The sequence below is a fragment of the Primulina huaijiensis genome, chromosome 2, assembly GCF_012295235.1.
Source record: "Primulina huaijiensis isolate GDHJ02 chromosome 2, ASM1229523v2, whole genome shotgun sequence".
In the NCBI taxonomy this organism is placed as follows: Eukaryota; Viridiplantae; Streptophyta; class Magnoliopsida; order Lamiales; family Gesneriaceae; genus Primulina; species Primulina huaijiensis.
The window spans coordinates 16,789,386-16,807,334 of NC_133307.1; the positions used below are offsets into that span (position 1 = coordinate 16,789,386).

The following is a 17,949-nucleotide window of genomic DNA, read 5'->3' on the forward strand; positions in this document are numbered from 1 at the left end:
ACCTCAAAATTTCGACCCGAAGCCAACAAAACTTCTTAAAACATCCCAAATCATATTTATCATCATTTTCTAGACGAAAACTCGAGCCCATTCAGTAACTTTTATAATTTGTTTTAAAACTTGGATCGGGTCCCGGTTTTAACCCGAATTAACTCTAAACTCAACCAAATCTTTCCAAACTTAAACCACAACTTAAACACACCCTACCAGCCCCTAACCCACCATATTCCAGCTATTTTGAACCCCCTAAACTTGGCTCCAACCTGCTAGAAAAATATGTACGTATAACTCAAACCATAGTTGCACCACCGAGCCAAATATTCGACTCTATGCCTAACCGACGTGGACCAGCCCCGAACAAACACTTCCTAGGACCAAGAACAGGCCGTGGAACCCCTCTTGGACAAGCCCTACTCATGCCTAATGCCCTTACGATCAGGACCGCTCAAACTCGCCCAAAACTTGACCTATCTCGTCCTCAAGCTTCGATCCAAGCCTAGCCCTTCTACCAGCAGACCATGGACTATTCCCAGCCCAGAAACAGGCCCAACACGACCTGAACCAGCACCTAGATCGAGCCATGCACGCCTGCCTTCCCCCATTCACCTGATCTAGCCCTTCAACTAACAACGAGAAAACCCCATCGTCCCTTACCCTTCCTCGGTTCCGATTTGATATGGCCCTTATACATCATCGAAACCTACCGAAAAATGACTCCTAAACTTCAAAGATCCGGCAGCCCCTTCGACCAAGCAAGAAAACGTGAGTTGCATGAATAAAAAATGAAGCCTTTCCATGAAATTTCGATCCTCATGCACATAACATAGTAAATCTGATGTTTTTCATACATGAACACACAAATAAACATATATTGATATGAATGATGAGAAAAACGAGCTATAGGGCGTGCCTTTGCGTTTTTACGCTCGAAAACTTAGAGACAAATGCGTAGAACGTACACCGGATAGACATGGAAGAGATCTTTTGAAAAACCCTGAGGATTTTGGTGGCTTGATGATGGAATATTTTTGAAAAGTTACTGCTGGAAATGAGAAGAGGGGGCGGCCAAGTGAAGGGGTGGAGTGTTTAGGGTTTTGGAAATGAGAGGAGTGGGCTGCTTGATAATCAAAAATTTAGACTCTTTATTCTAGTATCCCAATAATCCAAGCTTCCGCTGCACCACTCTGATAAAATAAGTTTTAGGTTGTCCTTATTTCTCCTCAATCCTAATTAATTTGCTTACCAAAATCCTCGTTTGCGAATCAAAACTTAAAATGACTTATGGTTACTAAGTTCTATTTTACTATGATATACGAATTTTGACTTTTCTCGCAATTCCTACATTATCATATCTTACTTTTCTTACACTATACCCAAGATATTCATCAACCTATTACATTAGTATTTATGCAGTTCAACTTAAGAGATCTTAGCACTAAAATTTACTGATCGACTTCTATCTAGGGTAATACACTTAATGATTAAACCTTATCTCAACCCCATAATAATATTAGTCTAAGATCCTTGAATCGTAACTTAACTATTTATAAGTACATCCCAATTATAAATTCGTTGTAAATCTTAAATTTCGAGTAAGGTTAATCCGTAAAACCTAAAATATACAATATCGATCTTCTACCTACATAATAAAACCCCTTCTAGCATCATTAACATGCTTAAACTTTTTTATCTCCAGATACTATTTAGTTGAGTCCTAAGATGTAAGGCCCGAGATTATATTATTGTAATCCGATATTATTTAATTGATGAATTGTTGTGATCATGGAAGGACAAGCTCTGAGGAAAACATGGGAAGGCATGGGATACGTGTGCGGGCAGAAGACCTCGCGCATATGCGCGAGACGAGGCACGCATATGCACGAGCAGGTGGAAGTTGGTCCAGAAGATGTCGCGCACATGCGTGAGATGAGGCGCGCATATCCGCGAGCAGCTGAATTTCCAAGCGCCGAGATAGAGAGTCTCGCGCACATGCACGAGTATTGGACGCGCATATGCGCGAGAAGTATTGCATGAAAAAAAAATGTCACATGTCTTGCCATGCATATTAACATGTAATCAATCTCCATTCCATTCAAAATGTTCAGACAAAAAATCGAAACCTCCATGGCTAATATCCTCAAGCTTCTTCATATCTTAGAATTTTGATTGTGCAAGATCCAGCCATCCGATTTACGATCCGAGCTTAGTTTCGTGCTTCTCTCGTCAAGAGCTTCGAATGGATGTAAGTTTTATTTCTTTCCTGCATTGTTCGAAAATTTGGTGTGGGAGAAATCATGAATTGATTGATGTTATATGTTTTTGAGAGTATGATAAGCATATAATCGAAACCGGATCGAAGAACGGACAACGTATGCAATTGTTATTATTTTCCAGCCTATGTTTGAATGGGGTTGTGTAGATTTTGGGAATTGTGGTTTGTATTAGTTGATGGTTATGAGTTGTGGTTTGTAGCTATTGTTGTTCGAGTTGCCGGGTATCTCGAAATTGTGCCGTTATGTCGTCGAAATGTAATTAGATTGAGATTGATCATGCCATGTCTTGATTTGAGTTGTATATTGATGTTGTGTCTCTCAAAAATGTCATTCCAGAGTTGGTATTGAAGGCTTCGAACTCGAAAATTCAACTTCGAAACCGATAGAAGAACGAGCAAAGCAAGATTGAGATTGGTTGTGTCAACCCAAGAACTACAAAAAGAAAGGTATAAATCAATGTTAAACCGAGATAGATAACTCGAGTAAGATATAACTTGAGTTCCCAAAACCACATACTAAATTGTTATTGCTTTGTTGTGTTTGAAATTCTCAAGATTCATATGCTTAGTCTATTGAGTTATAGCAAAGCATGTACTATGAGATAGACACCTTGGATGAGTCTTTGGTAGAGGTGCCAAGTCACTGGACGTTTGGTCTATATCGATGTGCTTAGGAGAAGATCGACTCCTATTGTAGACACTCGATATAGTGTACCGAAGTCAGGGAATAGGGACGTACCACCACCTCGAATGGGAGAGCAGGTGGGAGACTTGTTACGTTCTTATTCAAACCGGGATCCCTAGAGAACAGTAGACTCAAAATTAGGAGTTCAAGAGTTTGATTTAAAGCATTGTCTCTATTTATGTTTCTTAGACTATGATACATGTTGTTTGACATATGTTTTATGCTTTTGTATATGCTTGTATAAACTGCATGTATACATTGTTTATACTAGGAAATATATTTTTCACCGAAATTATCCGGCTATTGTTGTGTTTGTATGTGTGCATGACAACAGGTGGACAGGATCATGGTCGAGAAGAGGATGAAAGATCGAGATTAGAGTGGTGATCCGGGCTTAGATACAGATCTAGTTGTTCACCATTTGCTATATGGTTGTTAAACACTAGTTTGTTATGACTTTATTTTGAATAAGTTGTGTATCTTTGATCTTGTAAATTTAATAAGAAGGAGCATATCTTGTTGTAATATTTTCGACACTTGTTTATAAAGTGCTCGACTTTAAAAAAAATCGACTTAGTTTATTTAATTGATCCGTTTAATCCCAATGATGAATTGAAGAAAATGAATTAGCGTCTGGGTCCCCACATAAGACACTTGGACTCCCTCATTGGAACTAATGTTGTATTCTGACGTATCCTTAATGTTTAATTAACACTAGCGTATAAAACTTAATAAGTTATCTCATGTTAGTGTTAGTCTAACTCAACAATTCGACTTCATTTACAATCCATGGAATTCTAGAATCTACGTATCAAGATTTTAGATTACTTACTCGATAAAAACCTTAATATTTGTTCTTTGGTAACCTATGTTGAACACCACTAATTCTTTTTTGTTTTTATTTCACACAAAAAGTCTTAGATAATATAATTCCAATACACATATCCACTTAACCCCAATTTTTTTTAATGAATTTCAAAAATCCCTCAAGACAAAAGTTTTTATCTCACTTCTTACCTGCGTCATTCCAGTAACATAACCATTAATTATACCCAACTTTCTTAAAAAAATTTAACTCTGACAAATGTATAATTTTAACTCTTAAGATCATTATTAAAACTTATGCTACATCAAACCTTAAGTTCCCAAAAATACGTTAACTTAAAGTTTAGCTAATCCTATAACTTAACTAATTGATCAACTTTACCTTAAATTATTATCACTTTTAATTTTTAATTTGCCACATAATTTTTCCACTAACGCTTAGATTTTCATGTCCAATATTGATTCATCTTACAATGCTCTTGATTACCCTTCCTTATAACATTATAGATATTTCAAAGTTCTAAATATCCCCTCAGCCTAAATCATCGAAAATTCCTATCGTTTAAACCATTTAATTCTCACTTATTGCTAAACTAGTTCCCAAATTCCTTACAATTGAAAAATAAATTCCTAATTTTCCTCGAAAATTATCCATTTGGTCCTTGATTTCGAAAATTCTACTATTAACCCATTAGTTCTTGGCATTCCTAATCCACTCTATAGGTTTTCCGTAACATAAAGTTCAACAACTTTAAGCCTATCAAAAAATTAACTCAATTAGTAACCACGAATCATCAGTATATTCTTAGAAAATCTACATGTCCCACAGCATTCAGAACCTTCATGATTAACTCAAGGCCAAAAGAGTAGAACATCAGTACTAAAACCTACAAATCAATCTAATCAAATCAAATCATTTTTTTAATCTTTCCTAACGCCCATTAACCGAATTCGTACACATGTCCAATTCCAAATGTAACCAACTTGAAATCTAATCTAGTTTTTAAAACATTTAATCTCCAAAACATATAAACAGCTAAACATGTACTATAAAACATATATCATGTAAACATGCAGGTGATAACATTAAAACTTTCAAAACTTTTAAAGCACGTAAACTTACAGACTTGAGCCTTGACGACTGAGGTACTGAAGCTGGCGGTGGCACAACCCTCTACAAGAACCCTTGCTTTGATACCAACTGAAATGTCCACTCATTTTAAAATTCTACTGAAATATTTTTTTTAAAAAAAAAGGTACGACCGAAAATACACACACATCAACCTTTAAATAAGTTAAAAATGTGTTTTAAAAGGTCATCCAACCTCTGAATAAAAACAACTGCAGATAATTAAATCTTAAAATAAAATCAATCTTCTAGTCTACTGTTTTAAAAGAGAAACTCGAACAGATACCAAAAGTCTGATGAATCAACAACGTATAACAAGATTAAAAAACATTTAACCATATTTTTTAAACCTATGTCTCATAAACATATTATGCGGAAGAAATGCAAAGTACTCGGGTTTTCACGAGCACCCCCAGCTCAGCCTACTTAGTCTTCAACGCCTCTGGTCTCCTAAACCGTAAGATCACCTTCATCAATCACACCTAGTGAGTCTAAAGAGTCAACACACCTAAACCGTTATAACAAGTACATATACATATCATGTAGCAGTGAAAAGTACAATAATTAAAATACTTTTCATGATCTTAAAAGCATGAGCTTAAACATAACGTGTCAAAGCATAAACGTGACCATAACATATCTCATCATATCAACATATACGTATTAATTTTCTTTATTTGAATTCAGATTATTAGTTGTGACTTTCGTATTAGCTCTAATCGATGGATCCATCTATGTATAACCGTGGTACCCGGCGGCGGGGACATCAGCGACTATATTACACATCCACTGAGCCTTGGCCATACGTGTTCGTGTCATATTAGTCATAACCAACTCCCATCCTTCAAACATATCATAATATTCATCACTTGTAAAAAATCATGCATATAGATAAATTTCCTTAAAATCAAGCATGCAACGTATTTTTCGTATTTTTATAAAAAGTCATGTTCATGATTACATGTACATTTAACATGTCAAATTGTGATCAAGGCGCTGCCAGTACTGCTAACTCGACCCAGGGTGCAAAATGACCATTTTGCCCCTGGAAACCCTAATTGACCATTTTACTCCTCGACCTCAACATTTTGACCCGAAGCCCGCCAAACTCCTTAAAATATCTCAACTCATATTACCATCATTTCCTAGACATAAACTCGGGCCCATTCAGTAACTTTTATAATTCATTTTAAAACTTAGACTGGGGTCCCGGTTTTAACCCGAAACTCAACCAAATCTTTCCAAACTTAAACCACAACTTAAACACACCCTACCAGCCCTTAACCAACCATATTCCAGCTATTTTGAACCTCTTAAACTCGGCTGCAACCTGCTGGAAAAATCTGTACGTACAACCCTAATCTTGGTTGCACCGCCGAGCCAAATCTTCGACTCTACGTCTAACAGACATGGACCAGCCCCGAATCAACATTTCCTAGGACCAAGACCAGGCCGTGGAACCCCTCCTGAACCAGCCCTATCCACGCTTACTGCCCTTACGATCGGGATCGCTCAAACTCACCCAAAACTTGACCTATCTCGTCCTCAAGCTTCGATCCAAGCCTAGCCCTTCTACCAGCGGACCATGGACCATTCCTTGCCCAGAAACAGGCCCAAAAACCTGAACCAGCGCCTGGAACGAGCCATGCATAGCTCCCTTCGCCCATTCACCCGATCTAGCCCTTCAAACCCTAACAACGAGAAAACCTCATCGTCCCTTACCCTTCCTCAGTTCCGATCCGATATGGCCCTTAGGCATCATAGAAACCTATCGAAAAATGACTCCTAAACTTGAAAGATCCGGCAGCCCCTTTGACCGAGCAAGAAAGCGTGAGTTGCATAAAGAAAAAGTGAAGCATTTCCATGAAATTTCGATCCTCATGCACATAACGTAGTAAATCTTATGTTTTTCATACATGAACACACAAATAAACATATATTGATGTGAATGATGAGAAAAAACGAGGTATAGGGCATGAATTTGCGTTTTTACGCTCGAAAAATTAGAGACAATCGAGTAAAACGTGCACCGTATAGACGGGGAAGAGATCCTTTGAAAAACCTTGAGGATTTTGGTGGCTTTCTGCTGGAATAATTTCGAAAAGATGCTACTGGAAATGAGAGAAGGGGGCGGCCAAGTGAAAGGGTGTAGTGTTTAGGATTTTGAAGGTAGGTTTCAATAAAATAATTAGTGTATATTGGGCCCTTAATTAAAATAATGAAGTCTATTAGAATTTTTGGCACATTATGCATTAAATAATTTCATTAAGCCCAAAACCACTCCCGAGAAATATATCGTTTAGATACGTTTTTGAAAATAATGCCCGAACCCTCAAAAAATCCTCCGACTTGCTAAAATTTGCGTACCAGTTTAAAATATGACCCGACAAGTAAAAATATTTCACCTAGGCTTATTTTCAAAAATCACCTTTAATTACACCATATATTAAATAATTAAAAAATAATTATTAAATAAAAATATTTTTCTTAATTATCCCTGATCTCCATTTCTCGTTCGAGCGTGAAAAACTAATAAAAACCCTTATACATGAAATTTTAATAAACCAAGAATTAAAACCACATATTCATGTCTCAATCATGCATTTAATGTATTAAAATAATTTAATTAAAATACATAAAAATTTGATAACTTGCATGCATGTGGTTTATGTGGACCTTCAAATTTTTGGGACGTTACAGTTGAGCTACTAGAACTCGACTCGAACTCGATCGAGTCGGGTTTTGACCGAACCACTCACTAGCTATTCTGGAGTAGCTTAACTCGCTTGAACCATTGATCATCCCCAACAATAATACTTGATTTAGTTTTTTATCAGTCCGCCAAACAATTATTTTATTATACTATAATTAACACATTAATTTTAAATTTCCTATATCACTTTATATGGCATGATGTATATATTATATGCAATAAAAGACCAACTTCAAAGAGAAACATATGCTAATCATATTTTTCATGATATCCAAGAAAACATATTTCGACAAAATAAATTTCAAAAATACCACGAACAAAACCAAACATTGTCTCTGACTCACGATCAAGACTAGATCCTTTCATTTCTCACACAAAATTGTATTGTCAACGCAAGAATAAAATGTAAACATCCTCGAAAGTTTCATCAAATTGAGCTCTATAATTTAAAAGACAGCATTAGTGTACACCCCATCAAAAAATTACAAAAGAATCAATGATAAATCCTATCTTGTAATTAATACTCATCTACACTTAATTCTTATATAGTTCAGAACCTAGGTGGCGGGATGGGGGTCGGGGTGCAGGAGAGGCTTAATGTCCAAGATTCTTTGAATTTAGGGTGTTAATTGCACCAACTATGCAATTTGAACTTTTCTGTGCAGAAAACCAACTTAAGTGCAAATTCAGGTTCTCTAATGAACAAAACTGTCATCTCATTCTCTGCAGCGGCGAGCTTCTCTAGAATCAAACATGTTTGTTTTCCAGACTAACTGTGTCGCGGAACATCAAATGTCGCTGTGCCTCGAACTTAACTCTCGGTTCGAAGGATGAAATACAGGGGATGACACCATTGGGCTACCTCCCATATCCTTTGTTTTGTGCAGGAGAAAAGTTCCACACAGGATGGTCACAAAACCACAGAGTTCTGTGACGATTTGTGAAGCAGTTTGTGAATCCCACTCCTAAATTCATTACAACAATGCCACATATAAGTCCAATATTTTAATAGGTTATAGGATATTCAAATCTAGAGATTCGACAGAAGCTATGATCAACTCATATTAAAAGAAATATGGTTGGATGAGTCTGGATCCAAGCGTGTTTATTATCAAGACTAGTAATCGTGGCATACAAGATACGTGTGTATAAAAAGATTTTGCGTATAAATTGGAGAAAAAAATTCGGAATTACCTAATTGAATTTTCTGTACATACTTCGATATTTTCAAAATCAGTACAAAAGAAAAAGACTAAAAGAATAAAAACAAAATGTGGAAATTGGAAGTTGATACAGTTTAGTGGGAGAAAAAACTGCATTGTGGTTTGTAAGAGTAGGAGGACAGTGTATATCTCCAATACGCAAACCTTCACAACCAAAATCATATTGCCAATAGTTTTGGACGATGAAGGTGATAAATTACTTATTTTCATATATGTGGGTGCCATTAGAGAGTAAGTTCACTGAACAATCCTGCAATAAATTGCTTCAACAAATATCAAATTAGTATTTCCTCTTATAACAGTGCAACATTAGTCCTCGACTTCAGGAAATATCCATGATTGCCTGGATTTAGTCTGTCAAGATTTTCGCTAGGTTCAATATTGAAATTATAGTTATTGGGTCATATTTCGGTTTCGGCATAAAAATTTCTTATATTCAGTTTGATCAGGATATTATACTGAAAGGATTATTTGGAAAGGTACATTGTTGTATTTTCCTATATCTAGGTGTTCGTGGCACGTTCTTACTATTAACTATCAACATCGCAGGACGATATGTGTTACGGGCTTCAATATTCTTATGGCCTCTAATGTATTAGATTTAGGCCCAAGAATTTCAAAACGGGGAAGAATCCAAATGTAGGGGAGAAGGGAACAAAACTTGAAGAAAGAGAGGTGTTCCATTCATTATTTTATCTTCTTTGAGTGTTTTTTACTAGCTTAGGCTAAGGAATTAACTAGCAGTGGTTGCGTTTTGTTTACAGAGTTTGTCTCTGGGAAAGCAATAAATTCCGTTTGCAATATAATTTTAGTTCTTTAATTGTGGTTGTAACAATATGTGAATCCAACAGCAATATAGTTTAAAGGGTGAAGAAAGACAAAGACCAACTTTTAGAAAACGAAGAACATATTGTCTTACCTTAAACATTATCATACTAGCTAAGATGGTGAGGGTTGTAAACATGACGTAATACACGGGGGAAACAACAGCTGTGTTAAAGATGTCCAATGCCTGCAAGGGCAAACAAAGAATTAGCTTTCAAACTTTTCAGACAGCCACAAGTGAGAACAAATCAATTATTGTCAAAGCATAGAACCAAGATAACTAAATTCAATTAACTGCAGAATTTAACTACGTTTGCCAAGCATGTGTGTATTCAGATACATTACCATTGTTTAGAAGTAGCAACTGTTTCATCATATGAGATTCAGTGGCTTTACAGCTCAATGAGCAAAAAGCATAAAAGGGAACAGAAGTGGCAAAGTTTGCATTTGTTCTTGAAGAAGGTCCAGTGTTAAGTTAATTTTCTCCATTTAATTTATTAGGTATGTTTTGTCATAATTAGGGTGTTCATGTTTTAAGTGACAACTATATGTCCAAATCTTAGTTTATGTTTGTCCACCAGTGGAAGTGAAAAATCTGATTGAAGATGCCAGAAATATAGGTGCATATACATCAACACATTGGGGCGCCATTTCTGTTCCCCAAACACCAAGACAGTGCAAACATTTTTGCGAGCAAGGCACCGCGACGCCATCTCTGGCACCACAGTGCCAACCAGAAAAAAAATTGTGTGCGTGAAGGTGGTGGTGCCACTGAGCAAATAAATAAATCAAATGCTTAGGCGAAAAGGAGGGAATTGAAACACCTTCAATCGATCATAAATTTTAGGTAGACAAGTATTGTTTTAAATGTTAAATGACATACCTTGTTAAGATAGTTCAGCTGCATAATGCAGAAAATGATGACATAGATAGTAAAAAACCAAGTCTCGAAGAATATAAACTGATTGGATCCAGAAAATGACAGTTTCAAAGCAATTCCCACTGCTTTAACACCCATAACCTGCATATGAAAAGGGCAAAAAGGTAGTGATTAGAGTTGTCGGCTCCAAGATAAATCGACAACAAATAAAAGCGTAGTTGGAAATGGACAGACCGTAAGAGATCCTGTAAGAGAGCAGATTCCAATATAGACAACCATATGAGTTTGTCCGTATCGAGGCACAAACCAAAAAATTAGAATGGCGGCGAGAGATAACACTGTGCAGGTGTAGATAACAAAACCTGTCAAATTCGATTAATTAATTTATTGAATGATGTTGAGGAAAAAAATGAAGTATATTTTTCTAATTAACAGACTGCCATTTGTAAGTGTTTACATTAGGCTATTGAGAACAATATTAGAGTATTCAACTATATTTTTGGAGTCCTCTGTAAAGAAACTAGGATTTTGATTTTGGGCAAGAGGATCGTTTGATAATTGTTACCTAAGTAACACTACCAAATTGCAACGTGCGAAAGAAGCATTCAACATATATTGAAAAATGAAAAATACTCTTAATTCAACTAGGGGCATGGATTCGCCCCTATACGCTATCAATGATAAAAACCTCATTGCTATCTAGAATTTCGAGCTTGCTAAACTCCATAAAATAAAACAAAAAAGTGGAAGAGAACAAGACAGATAGATGAGAATTTAGGCAACCCGATATTCCTCATCTCATGTTATAAGAGTTCTTATATAAGTGAAAAAAAACCAGACAAACATCAATGGTTCATAACAAACTATAAGAACATGAGGTATAATTTCTTCGAACTGGACACTCATTTGGTTTATTGGTTAATATACAAGAAAGGACGTCCCACCATTGTATCATTCTAAAAGAAGCTGCGAGCATCAGATCGTTTGATGTATCAATGCAAGTTAAATCAAACTTCTGGAGAACCGTCAAATACCTGGTTCTGTAGCTAGATGCCATACTTGCTTGACAGATTCGATATCCTTTTCTAAAGGGGCATGCAAAACAATGGCGACAGATCCCACCAAACACAGAATACAACCAACAACACCGAACGGGTGTAATTTTTCATCCAATATAAAATGAGCTAACACTGCACTGCATCGTACATTACATAAAAATCTCAATCAAAGGAAGAAAAAAAGATTTGGCTTCTGTAAGATCATTCTAAAATCGTAACCACACCTGAATATGATACTTAAAGCTCCCAAGGGAGTAACCAGAATAGCCGGAGCATATGCGTATGCGATAAAGTTTGCACCCTCCCCAACGATCACTATATATATACATTGTGATTGGGTTAAATTCAAATATGAAGAATGCTGTTAGCTGTGGGCCAAGTCTAAAACATACAATAAAATAGCAAAAAGATGCAGTTATCAAATAATTTAGCAGGTTTGTTTAACATGAATGATGCATCATGACACAAACATACAACATAAAATCAATGAAACATAGATATATAATGAATATCTATGAGAAGAAATTATTACAGTAAGGTTGCATAGTAAAGTTGCATATGGAATAATAAATTTAATTTAGAGGGAGTGATTTGATTTGGAAAGGATTTGAGGGATGAATTTCAAATGACACTTATCTTGAGTATATTTGAAATCCACCATAATTACTATTGAAATTGCATAACTCGATATCAAATGGATTTGAAATTCACTTTAATTTTTTGTCCTTCCAAGCAAGTTAAAGGATATGAAGTAAATGGATTTGAAATTCATCATCTCAGATCTATCAAACGAAGCACAACATAAAGGAATTGCTGAATGATGAAGAGGTACAATGCATATTCCAGTTTGATGAATATTTAGAATTTAAATATCTTACTAGTAATCATCCCCACCCACCACCATGGTTCCTTCAGATATGCGTGGCCTCCATCACCTGGTAAAAGAGTATCTTTTCATCATTAAAACTGCATGAGAAAAGACAGTTAAAATAAAATATTAAAAGAGCAGTGTCTATGGTCAAGGCATTGTCTTGGTTCCCCAGGATAAGACAATGTGCGGCCCTTCAATGTGGTGCATGCCTGAACTATGAAGCACTTGTCTAAGTGCGCCTTAAAGGATCAACATGCATTTTAAGCACGTCTCCAATAAAAAGATTGTGTATTAATTGAAACTCATTGTTACAGTATTTCATATTTTCTTGTCCACTAATTAATATTAGTTTTATTTTTGTTAAATGGAAGGTGAAGTTCTTATTAGATATATATTTGTATAGTATATTCTCAATTATAAAATGTGATTTCTTAGTGAACATTTTGGTAAGATGTGAGCCTCTGTATTTGCCTTGATTCCTTAGCACACGTGTGGCTTAGTACGCTTTAAACCTTTATTACCTATCAACATACATAAGCTATAGTATTCAACTCTGAATGATGCACATAAGCTCTAAAAACACTAAGGTTGATAATAGCCAATGCCTACCACATGTTTTAGGACAACCAGCACCAGCGTCAAGAATTTATTTACGTTCATGCGTTGATTCACTCTATTATTCATATATGACAGTTATGTAGCTATCCAACATGTGATCATGTGATTCGTTTATTTTACCATATAATGTGATAAATGTTAAAGACATATACCTATGTTCTTTCGATAACCCTCTATTTCTTTTCACATGACTTCACATAAATCATCTGCACGCACTCAATATTCGGTTACTAAAGATTTCATGAAGAAATTATAATTCCACGAATAAAAGTAAAATAATTGAACAACAGAACATATACTTAGTAAAGAAAGCAACCTGCTCGAGTTCCGGAAGCCCCAGCCTTTTTAAGCCCCTTTTTCTTTATAATGAAACTAGACCCAATAAATATACTCGAAGAAATGGCTAAGACAAGTCCCCTGATGTTATCTGATATTCCCACCATTTATCAAAATGGAGAGAGAAAGAATCAAAGTACCAAATCTTCCAAAGCCTATATATCCCCTGCACTGAAAAATCCCATACATCATAATCAAACATCATGCAATTCATGACCAAAGCATAAAAGCTCAAAAAATTCAAATACGAGCATTCCAAAACAAAACTTCGGCAAGAAAATGGGAGGGAAAAAAAAAAAAAAACCTTTTTGGCTTTCTTTGCATGTGGGAGCCCGGATTGAGATTGAAGTTCCAATCTTTTTTGTTTTTCCCCAGAAAAAGAAATCTTGTAACAACATATAAAGAAATTTTAACGGATGGGTTCAGGCTGTCATGGTAAAATCCTTCATCTCCAATCTTTCTCGGAAAAAAAATGTTAAAAACTTCATCTTTTTAAATAAAAAAATTATCAAATTCTCTCTTTTTTCTCGATCAATCTCTGCGCAGAAATGGAAATGCCAGATTTAGAAGAGAGAGAATAAAGAGAGACGAAAGGTTGGAGAGCGCATGACAATTGAAAGCAAACGGCATGTCAGTTACATTCCACAATTTAAGGTTATCTCAAATCCCGCGTTTTGAACTTAAACGCATCTTCTTGCTCTGCTGGTTCCAAACAAGGTGTTATATAAATTATAATGTGTAGTTTTTCACTGGCAAATTTATCTCAGAGTCAAGGTTATAATTTTTGAAGGGAATGTCATTCAATATTTTGAATTGGAAATATGATGGTTCACTTGATTTTGATATATAGTTACACAGAAAGCGTATTTATGAAATTGAAATTTTCTCTTTAATGGAGCAATAGATTCGATGGACGGTGAGTGATGTTGTATTGCTAAATAGTTAGGCAAAAATTTGTGTGAGACGGTCTCACGAGTCGTATTTTGTGAGACATATCTCTTATTTGAGTCATCCATGAAAAAGTATTACTTTTTATGTTAAGAGTGTTACTTTTTATTGTGAATATCGATAGGGTTGACCCGTCTAACATATAAAGATTCGTGAGACCGTATCACAAGAGACCTACTCTAAAAATTAAGAGTAATCCTATTGTTTGTACATAAAATTGTAAGGGTGTGTCAGACATAAAATCATAACAGGGATTTGAAATCTGACTCCTAAAAACAAACCTGAATCGGTCGTTAATTCAAACTTCTCACTCAGTGAGCTACAAAAACTAATAAATTAACTTAACAAATTGAAGAAAAATTTATGAGCAACCAAATTAATTTGCTATTATGAGCTGGAATAAATATTTTTACAAGAAATAAATATGTATTATAACATGAAGGAAATAATGAAAAATCTACTAGAAATATGCGACATAATTAAGTTAAAATTCTAGAAATTTGCAGAGAGTTTTGTCATCTCTTGATCTTCATCCTCGCTTTTGTTGATCGATTTCGAGTTGTGTCATCTCTTGATCTTCATCCTCGCTTTTGTCCCAACTCCTTCAATTGGTTTGACCCATCTTCCATGATCATTGATCGTGTATCAACTTTCTCAACGTGCGGACATAAACATAACTTCTCAAACCAACCAAATTTTCTAACCCAATGAACCTTTAACTTGTGGGCCTTTGTTTGCTTTGGGTTCATCAGAATTTGATCAAAATATGTTGTTGGTAGCTTATTTTGACAGTATGTTAATTTATCTATTTATATAAGTTCAACTCTATAAGTTCAACTCTATTGTCGCAGCCCATTTACAAGTCTGGACACAAAATTGATAAGTCGAAAGATTTGAAGAGGAAGAAAAAAAAAATGTGATTCTTTCCCACTTCAATTCCATTTTCTAAATCTCACGATAAAAACGACATATCAACAATTTCACTTTATCTTCTTCCTCCAACTTCTCTGGCCAACAAATTCTGCACAACACCTATTTTCTCCTCAAATTTCCATCTTCTCTATATTTTACTTTTGTTTTTCTTCCTCAAATTCACCTCGTTCAAGCACCTAGTCATCGCTTTGCTTCGCAAACCACTTTCCACTGATGATCCTCTAGACCATTTGCCGCTTTTCCCTTTGATTTTTGGTTGTTCTTTGGTTGTACTCATTGCCATCGTTGGTTCATTTATCCCGGAACATTCTCACATGGCTCCATTGACTAGTGAGTCCTCTCACCATAACCTCACATCTCATCATTAGCCTCGGTGCTTTATCTCATTCCACCAATTTCCAGATTCAATCTTCCTTACACATAGTTGAAGAACTCCAAGAAATTGGTAAACTTCACATCTACTTGTGAAACGTCCCTTACTTTTAACTTTAAAAATGTAAATAAATACTAGGAAATGTTTTTTATAAACATTTTCTTCTACCCTCAAAACCCTCCAACATAAAAATAATATTTAAAAACTCAAATCCAATGACTAAATTTCAAAATAAAAGATAAAAATCTCTAAATAAATAAGCTTGTCGTGTTCTTGCAAACTGTACTATGATCGTACAATTGCTTTTATACCCCTGTGCACAGCTGGATTCCACTTGAATAAGTTTGTCGTGTTCTTGCAAACTAATTGTTTCCTAACTGATGCACTGAACTGGTCAGTTGAACTGGTGCGGTGAAATCAGTTAGCTCATCAGCAGAACTGATTTCACTGATTCAGTTGAACTGGTCAGCTGACGGCTCTTCATCAGTTGAACTCTTCATCAGCAGGCCGGCTTCTGAAGGACTTCTGCTGAACCACCTATCAACTGAACCATCAGTTGAACTTGTCTTTGATATATCAGTTTGACTGGTTCAGTTTGGGCAATCAATTGACACTTTCAGTTTACATCTCGATAGCTTCAGTTTTGGCTCAGTAACTGACCAGTTCGAAGCCTGATCAGTTCCAGCTATCTGCGCACTTAGGTAAATTGATTAGAAACATAATAACAAGTTTTGCTACCATCAAAATCAAGATTGCTAACATGAAATGTTCCAATAATCTCTTTATTTTTTATAATCACAAAACTTGAGCAGTTAAAGCGATTTTTAAAATATAAATTTTAAACATTTAATAATTTTCCCCATTTGTGAGAATAAAAAACATGTAAAAACTGTTAAGCGGATTATAAAAAAAATTCAGTTTGAGGGATAAAATATTTTAAAACATTTAAACACAAAACTACCCATCAAGAGCTGAATTAAAAATAATTTAATAACATTTTTCAGTTCAAGAATAATTTAAAGAAAACTCCCCCTCAAAAACTGAATTAAAAACCCCCTCTCAAAAATATAATCGTTTACGCGAATTTAAAAGACGTTTTAGCAGTTTAGCATTCAAGTAGTTTAGGTAACACATTAACTAGAGATAGCAGTACAATTATGTTCAAACCAACTGAATAAACATGATGTTTATTTAATCAAATAAGCGTCTCATGTATCATACATCTAAGCACAATAACATGTGTAAGGGAAATTGCTACTACAATAGCAAATTTTAAATAATATCAAATATCAATCAGTTTACATATAATATAACTGAATTATACCAACAAGTATTCTTCACTATCACTCTATTGAGCTCTTTGTAGTCGACACACAATCTCATGCTACCATTATTTTTCTTCACAAAAAGCACCGGTGGCTATGGAGAGAAACTTGGGCGAATAAATCCCTTGTCTAGGAGCTCTTGAATTTGATCCATCAATTCCTTCATTTCAGCAGATGCTAAGCGATATGGTGCCTTAGAGATCGGCACAGTTCCTTAACCATATATCGAAAAATCACCTCCAAAGATCGAATCCATCCCTCAGCCACGAATGGATCAGTAGTGCCATAAAAATGGTCGGGGTTCATCCTCCTAAATCCTTCATAAATTTCTTTCGGTCGTCCACTTGCAGCATTTCCAACATGCTGCTCTAGTTAATGTGTCATGCCCGCTAGTACACGAGCGCTAGCATTATGATTAGGAAGAGGCTGTGGAATCTCCTCCTCACGTCCAGCATCATTACCACTACAAAGAACTCGTCTAGGAGGCATCTCTGTACAATTCGTCTCAACCACGTAACCAACATGCGTTTAACATTTTTAAGGAACATGCATCTAATCTTATATCATGTATCATAAAAACATTTAAAGTTCAGAATGTAAAAGCTAAAACAGTATAAACTCTTTCAACTGAGCAACCAGCTGAAGACAAGAGCCAGAAGAGCAGATAACCTCAGAGGCTATTTTAGAAGTAGTTGAAGAGTCAGTTCAGTCGACTGTCACGATTGAACAAATAAATCAAAATCAAGCTGAAACTAAAACTGAAATGGCTCAGTTGCACTCAGAACAAATTGAAGATGTGCAAGTACCGACTGAAGAACCCTCCAGTTCAGTTGCTGTTCAGACTTCTACTCCTCCCCAAGAACCTCAATAGGAGGTAGTTGAAGAAATTATTCCGAAAATAGTACCAGCTGTGACTGAATCAAATAGAGCCTTGG

At 35.6% G+C, this 17,949-nt stretch overlaps 1 protein-coding gene across 2 annotated transcripts; it reads right to left on the minus strand.

The window, feature by feature from the left end:
- Positions 1-8,294: 8,294 nt before the first annotated feature.
- LOC140959408 (probable magnesium transporter NIPA1) lies at positions 8,295-14,103 on the minus strand. Of its 2 annotated transcripts, none has more exons than XM_073417249.1 (9): positions 13,740-14,103; positions 13,416-13,606; positions 12,489-12,545; positions 11,835-11,925; positions 11,587-11,747; positions 10,787-10,914; positions 10,556-10,693; positions 9,767-9,859; positions 8,295-8,589 (listed from the first exon to the last, which is right to left on the minus strand). In XM_073417249.1, exons 2-9 carry the CDS (start codon positions 13,540-13,542, stop codon positions 8,413-8,415), a joined length of 972 nt encoding a protein of 323 aa, XP_073273350.1. In that variant the 5' UTR covers positions 13,543-13,606; positions 13,740-14,103; the 3' UTR covers positions 8,295-8,412. The 2 variants fall into 2 exon arrangements, with proteins under 2 accessions (XP_073273350.1, XP_073273354.1); XM_073417253.1 differs by having other exon boundaries at positions 12,489-12,576; positions 13,416-13,601; positions 13,740-14,102.
- Positions 14,104-17,949: the final 3,846 nt, after the last annotated feature.

Coding starts and splice junctions, on each gene's coding strand:
- LOC140959408 (XM_073417249.1), bottom strand. CDS start 13,542: ATGGTGGGAATATCAGATAACATCAGGGGACTTGTCTTAGCCATTTCT. Junction 9,860..10,555: donor AGCTGAACTATCTTAACAAG/GTATGTCATTTA, acceptor TTGCCCTTGCAG/GCATTGGACATCTTTAACAC. Junction 8,590..9,766: donor CTAGTATGATAATGTTTAAG/GTAAGACAATAT, acceptor TAATGAATTTAG/GAGTGGGATTCACAAACTGC.